Source organism: Cyprinus carpio, chromosome B25, assembly GCF_018340385.1.
Source record: "Cyprinus carpio isolate SPL01 chromosome B25, ASM1834038v1, whole genome shotgun sequence".
NCBI lineage: Eukaryota > Metazoa > Chordata > Actinopteri > Cypriniformes > Cyprinidae > Cyprinus > Cyprinus carpio.
Window position 1 is genome coordinate 3,432,169 of NC_056621.1, and position 7,383 is coordinate 3,439,551.

The following is a 7,383-nucleotide window of genomic DNA, read 5'->3' on the forward strand; positions in this document are numbered from 1 at the left end:
TTTTTCTTCAGTGGCAGAAACGTGCTTCCACAGTAAGGTGATCTGTGAGTAAAGCCTCTGAGTGCCTAAAAAACTTCAAACATTTATGACATGAAGTTTAGGTAAAAATCGTGTAAGTTTGTGTTGAGCTTTCTTAAACTGAGAAAAGTTTGGTGTGTTGACAGGAGAAGAGATACTGTCAAACGGGCATGTCATCATCATCATCATCATCATCAGCCGTGTGTAAACAGTTTAGAAAGCATCCGTCACAGTAGCTGAAGACACCTCTGAAAACACCCGTGTGAACTCATACGGACTCAAGTGTGAGTCGCAGTTCTGGTCAGGACTATTGCGAGGTCTGATCGGGGCAGTGCTGTTCCTGGAAGTGTTTTGGTAACTGCAGCTTCTCACTTCTAGGAACAAGTGAAACTTATAGTGAATCTCTTGTTGTACTTCCACATTTTGTGACTTCAGTGTCTGAAGTTTGAACATCATCTTCAGATACTAGAGACTAACACATTACATCTCTTAAATGCATATTTTAGTTTATGAATAATTTGTTTCATCACATAGGGAGTGTCAAAAAAAATGAATTTCTTTTACTTTTTATTGATAACTTTTAGGTTTACTAAGTTTTGAACAGAGATTAATTCTCATAGAATTTCAAGAACAATATTGAGGAGCCATCAGATTCAATTGTTAGGCCAGGACCACACTGTTAATTAATAACTCTAAGATCAAGTCTAGTATTAAAAAACTGTTTTGGAGCTTTACATTCAACATCACGAAGCGTTCGACTGTGATTCGCGAATGAACCGTTCACTTGAAGGTGAATCTTATAAATGATTCAGTCGAACCGATGTGAGTCACTCGCCTGTAGGAAAACCTTATCTACACACATCTACAAAAATATTGTCAACATGGAGCACATACATGCAAATGCAATTGAAAACTAGCTTTTTGATTAATTTATTCGAAAACGTGACGATATTAGCAGCGTTTAAACAAATAAACACGTTCTGTGGTCGTTACCTTGAGTGAAACGAATCAGTGGATCCTTTAGTGAACCGATTCGAAAATGATCCATTCGAACGAAATGACTCGTTCAAGTAAGAACTCGGAGGCTCGTCGAGGGTGTTTTTTGTTGATTTTCTTTCTCTATATATTCTCGTGTGATTTATTGCACAATATTTAGAATAATCATAAATTTCCTGATAAAGTTGTTATACAAGCTTTTAGTTTCGGTTTCACGGCGAATGTTTAGCATTTGCACAAGATTCCCTTGTTCTTTTTGTAGCGTTTCAGAACTTGACATTCAACGTCACGAAGCGTTCGATTGTGATGCGAGAATGAATCGTTCATTTGAAGTGAATTTCATAAATGATTCAGTCGAACCGATGTGAATCACTCGCCTGTGTAAGAAAACTGTTCAGTGGTAAGAAATGAATGTACTGATATCCTAAGTCATTTTTTTCTTTTTCTTTTTTTATTTTTTTTAAATATCTGTGAATGTCATATTTTATAAACCATGTTGTGTTAAAGTCATTTTTATTTGGTGCTGAAGAAATGTAAGACATATTTAATCTCACCAATGATAGTTGATGTGCTCGGATCATTTTTACTAATTAAACAATAAATAAAAACAAGAATTGTTTTTTTTTTATAATACTGATTAGGCGTCCATACAAATCATTTCCGTGCCACCGATTACCTTGAGTGAAACGAATCAACGCATCATTCAGTGAACCGATTCGAACGAATCGACTCGTTCGAGTCAGGACTCGGAGGCTCGTGGAGGGTGTTTTTGTTGATTTCTTTCTCTGGGTCTGTGAGTGGGGGATGTGAGCTGAGAGAAGGCGGATCTCCGAAGCACCAATCCGCGGCGTCCCTCTCGTCGTTTAAAGAGCTCTTTGTGTCAATCACGCGTTTTTTTCATCGCCATATTGGGTGCCGTGAAGCCTCGCCTTGTTATTTCTCTTCCCCTTTTTTACTACGACGCGCAGTTGACAGGAGCGGCCATCGAGAACGCTGCTTTTGTTTTGATGATCGTCGCGCGTCTGTGTTTTTCGCTCATGCGGCGAGTTTGTCTTCACGCCCGTCGCTTTGGATCGCGTTAACGCAGGAGGGAACGCTCTGTAACAGCTGCTGGGTTTGTGTTTTCGACTTGAACGCCTTAAAATGTCCAACGTTCGCTTGTCTAACGGCAGCCCGACGCTGGAGCGGATGGAGGCGCGACTGTCAGAGCAGCCCAAGCCGACGGCGTGTCGGAACCTGTTCGGTCCGGTGGATCATGAAGAGCTGAAGAAGGACTTCCAGCGGCAGCTGAAGGCGATGGAGGACGCGTCGACGGACGCGTGGAACTTCGACTTCTCCACGCACACGCCGCGCGCCGACGGCAGATACCAGTGGGAAGCGCTGGATATTCGCTCGGTGCCCGGTTTCTACAGCAGGTCGGAGCGGGGCAAGGGCTCCGATCTTCACATTTGCCCCTCTGGGAATAATAGCGACAATAACGTGGACGTTAACGGCAATCACGACTGTCGGGTCACGGAGCAGAGCCCGGAGACGCCCGAAAAAGACCGAGAGCAGAGGAAAAGAAGCTCCTGTCTCGGTATGCGCGGAATTATCTCGTTAATCTATCACGAATTTCAGATAACTGATAGCTTTTTCCAGAAGGTTGAAAATCATATGTGACCCTGGAGCACAAAACCAGTCAGTCGTTTCTGTAATTGAGGTCCATACATCATCTGAAAGCTGAATAAATGCAATAAGCTTTCCATAGATGTATATTTTGTTTGGATTGGACAATATTTGGCTGAGATACAATATATAAAAATCTGGAATCTGAGAATGCTGTATATTATATTATATTATATTATATTTCACCTTTAAAGTTGTCTATGAAGTTCTTAGCGATGCATATTACTAATCAAAAATTAAGTTTTGATATATTTACAGTAGGAAATTTGCAAAATATCTTCATGGAACATGATCTTTACTTTAATATCCTAATGATTTTTGGCATAAAAGAAAAATCTATAATTCTGACCCATACAGTGTAGTTTTAGCTATTGCTACAAATATACTACAGCGACTTAACACTGCTTTTGTGCTCCAGGGTCACATACATGCTTAGCCTGTATATTTTAATTTTTGTCAAATCTATCTATGTCTATCTGCATGCAATTGCATTTTTTTTTTTTTTAAACCTTGTTAAGCACAAAATTTGATAGATGTAATAAATGTAGATGCAGCGTTAAACTCTTATGCATTTTGATATGTGAAATGTGTACTTTACGAATAAAAGAATCATTACAACATAGTTGCATTTGATTTGAAATGCTCTGAACTTACAATAAACCGTTCAGATTGGCGGATAGATGAGATTTTCAGGAGTTGTTTCGTAAGTGTCAGTCGATTTTTAACCCGTGTGGGATGATAAATGTGTGTTTTGTTTGTGTCAGACTCGTCGTGTCAAAGCAAACGCTCACACATCTGCGTGGAAGAAGTGACCCGGACGCCCAGAAAGCCCAGAAAACCCAGAAAACACCCCGGCCCGACTCCCACATAAACCCCATGAGGTGAGCACAACTCTGATTCTTTTTACACTTTAACATTTGCGTTCATTTACGCAGAAGAAATACTGTTTTCAGTTTGCACATGAAATGTAGAACAGCATGTTAAGTTCAAGATTTTACAAGAAAGTACAACAGGTTTTCTAAATCAAAGTTTGCTTAATATAATGCATTACCTCTGCTTATTTGTTAAAGTTACTTGCAATTTCTTTCTGCTTCACATTTTGTTTCCATGTGTAATTGAAGAGCAGTCTCAGAGTCCGTGAAAGGGTTAATATGGTGGGTTTACTACGAGAGCTCGTGTTTCCTTCAGAGGGAAAAACATTTTACACGTCAGCAGCGTGTTCACTCATCTTCTGCTGTATTTACAGAACCGACCCTCGTTTATTATACGTGCACGTTTGCACACATGTGAAACCATGCCGATTTGATCAGTGCATTGAAATGCAACGCCTCAGAATTGCATTGAAGACACATTTAAATGCCGTTTTCATGTCTTAATCGATTGATTGTAGACTGGGTCGACGAATCTGATGTAACTGCATGTTAGTGTTACCTCAGTTAGTCATGTGAGGAAACCTCCTGCCAAATCAATATGTCACCGGGCTGCTAGTCAATGAGCAAATAAGGCCGGTCGCGGCACATTTGTAAAGTCATAACATTAGTAATGAAGACTGTTTTGCTTTGGTGGGACTCAATGTTTCATGATCTCATTTTCCAGGGTTTTTTTTTTTTTTTTTTTTTTTTTTTTTTAAAGTTCATTCAGTTTTTTGTTTTGTTCTTTTGGTTCTGCTGCTCATCTGTTTTGTGGTGTGACTAATCTCTGTGTTAAGAGTCAGCATGATTGTTCACGTTTACAATGTAGAACGTGAAAGTATTTATAGCATGCATATTGTGGAAAATAAACAAGGTGAATCGTAACACGAAAATATGCAAGCTGGTTTCCGTCATGGGATAAAAAAAAAAATAAACAGGCGAATTGCAACTTTATTTCACAATTTTTTTTTTTTCTTGCAATCCTGAGCCGATATCTACCAATTAAGACTTTCTTGCAATTGTGAGGAAAAAAAGTCAGAATTTCAAGTTAAAAACTTAAATTCAAATCCGAATTGTGAGATTAAAATTCGTTTATTTTTTATTGATTGTGTTGGAAACAATTGCGAGATGTAAACAGAGAAAAAAAGTCCGAATTATGTGCTTAAAAAGTCACTGTTACCATTGTTTTTTTATTTATTTATTATGTGTTGGAAACAAAAAAAATAGAATAAATTGCGCGATTAGCGAGAAAAAGTCAGAATTGCAAAATATAAACTCAGAATTCTGAATTGTTAAATAAAAACTTGCAACCGCGAGAACAAGTCTGAATTGTGATTAAAAAAAATTACAGGTAACTGCGAGAAAGATAATTGCAAATTTTTAATTTGTCAAAAACCAAAAAAAGCAAAAATGCCAGATAAACTCTTAATTTGTGTGATTAAAAAGTTGTAGTAACCTTTATTTTTTTATTTATTGTGTGTTTGGGGAAAAAAAAAATCACAATTGAGACAAAATGAACTTGGATGAAAAAAGTCAATCTCAAATATTTTTAAATCTATTTTATTTTTCTTGTAATTCTGAGAAGAAGATCAGAATTGCAATGGTCTGATCTCAGTTTGTGTGCCTTTTATCCTCAGAATTGCAAGGAAAAAATGTCTGAATTGTGAGAATAAATTCGCAATTACCTTTTTATTCCATGGCTTTCATACAAAAAAAAGTTGAATGGGAGTTTATTGCTTTCATAATAGTTGTTGCATCAATACCAATGCAGTTATGCTGTGAAATGTGTAATAAAGATGTTATTTTCATTAAAAGCATGTTCCTGTTGCAGAAACGTCTAATTTTCTCGTATTTCCTGACAGGGCTGAAGCTGACGTTGTGGGTTTGATGACCTCAGTGCTTGCTGAACGAACAATTTTTTGGGGGAAAAATGGACGAGTGAATGGAGGAACGAGTGGAAAATAAAACATATCAACTCTAAGAGAGTGTTCAAGCACTGAAACAAACACTAAAGTTCTGGCACTCAAGAAATAAAAAAGCAACTGCCTCATAAAGCAGTGTATGTAGCAGTGTGCAATTAGGTTGAATTTCCTTTTTTGCTCATTTTTGTTTTTCTTACTACCTGTGTATATAAATATATATTTGTTAATTTTGCATATGTAGCACATAATTAGTATTATGTTGGATATGATTTTTTTTTCTTTTTTTTTTTCTTTGGGAGGTGTTTGGTTTGATTTGACTTGAAGAGCCACCTTTGCCGTGTGTAGATTATTTCCAAAATGCTGTTCATGTTTATTTCACGTTTTGAAGGCCTGTTTTTATATTGGCTGGGTAAAACAATAAATATATATATATTTTATTTTTTTTTTTTTTTTTTTTTTTTTTTTTCAGGTTAGGTACAATAGAATTTCTGTTATATGATCGGGTTTGGTTGTGTATGTATATGTCTGTTTTTTTTTTTTTTGTGGTTTATGTGTTGAAACTCTGAGGTCAGACCTTGTAGCATCGACCAGTATTACCAGTATCAGGCACTTCCCTGGAGGAGACACGTCTCGCACCCTCTTAAATTATTCTCTTGATCATCTGTAATTTGCTTGAAATTTTCTACTGATAATATTTTTTCGTTTCACTTTTGTTCGACTCAATCACCCTTGATTTAGCCTTATTTTCTTGCGTAAGCGGGCGTTTCGCCCCACCAAGCGTATGCATCTTAAACACTCGACGAATACATTCTGTGGTGAAACCTGATGCATAGCTGTATTTATAAAGTAAATATTAATATTTGAATAATTTTCACTGCCTGTGTATTTGTGTAAACTTTGAAATGTACCTGTGTACATAACTTTGTAAAAACACTGAGAAATTAAAACTAACTTATTTATGTCAAGCTTTTTTTTGGAGGGGGGGGAATTAAAAATGGGTTTTTGGTCAAGGTTTGAGTCATTATTTTTGTAAATGCTTATTATTTTTTTCTGGTAGTTTCTTTTTTTTCTGATTTTTTTTTAAATATTATTTTAACAATTTGTAAGAGGTTGCAAACTGAGCCTGATTAAACTATTTGATAAGTGATTTTTTTGTCATGTGTGGTTATGCAACATGCTGCAATCAATTAAAAGATAATTAAATTATTTCAACCCACATCTGTCTTATTTGAACATTATATATATATTGACATTTCAGAGCTTCAAATATGCAACCTGTGTAAGACATTAAAACATTCGCAATTCCTGCAACAGAGGCACATTTACAAATTTTAAACCATCATTCAGCAATTTTTAAAAGTGATTAAAAGGCTAAATGGAAAATTGCATCCACATTTTCCACAAAATCTATTTTAAATGCTTTTAAAAATATGCATTTAATTTTTTTAAATATATTTTCAAAAATCTATAAAAATATATTGCTAAACTGTATAAAATTTTTTAAAGGCTAAACCGATATTTGCATCCAAATTTGAATAAAAAAAAGTGAGGGTAAAATATATATTTTAAATGGTTTTTAAAAATATTTCTTTTTAAAAATCTACAAAAGAAGGTCCTAATCTTTTTTTTTTCACACACACACACACACACACACACACACACATATATATATATATATATATATATTAAAATATGTTTTAGAAAATGTGAAAAAAAAAACAATGTTAAAAGATTCATATAAAATATTGTGCAATTTTTGAGTGATTAAAAGGTCAAACCAACATTTGCCTCCTCAGTTGCACATGAAGTGGTTCCACTAAAACAACAACAACAACATTTTAAAGCAAAATAAACTGTCAGTGCAAACCTTC

General features: G+C 35.6%; 1 protein-coding gene across 1 annotated transcript; it reads left to right on the top strand.

Moving 5' to 3' along the window:
* The first annotated feature begins 1,876 nt into the window (after positions 1–1,876).
* cdkn1bb (cyclin-dependent kinase inhibitor 1Bb) lies at positions 1,877–5,516 on the top strand. Its single transcript, XM_042753462.1, has 3 exons — positions 1,877–2,590; positions 3,444–3,560; positions 5,453–5,516. Exons 1-2 carry the CDS (start codon positions 2,158–2,160, stop codon positions 3,548–3,550), a joined length of 540 nt encoding a protein of 179 aa, XP_042609396.1. The 5' UTR covers positions 1,877–2,157; the 3' UTR covers positions 3,551–3,560; positions 5,453–5,516.
* The last annotated feature ends 1,867 nt before the right edge of the window (positions 5,517–7,383 follow it).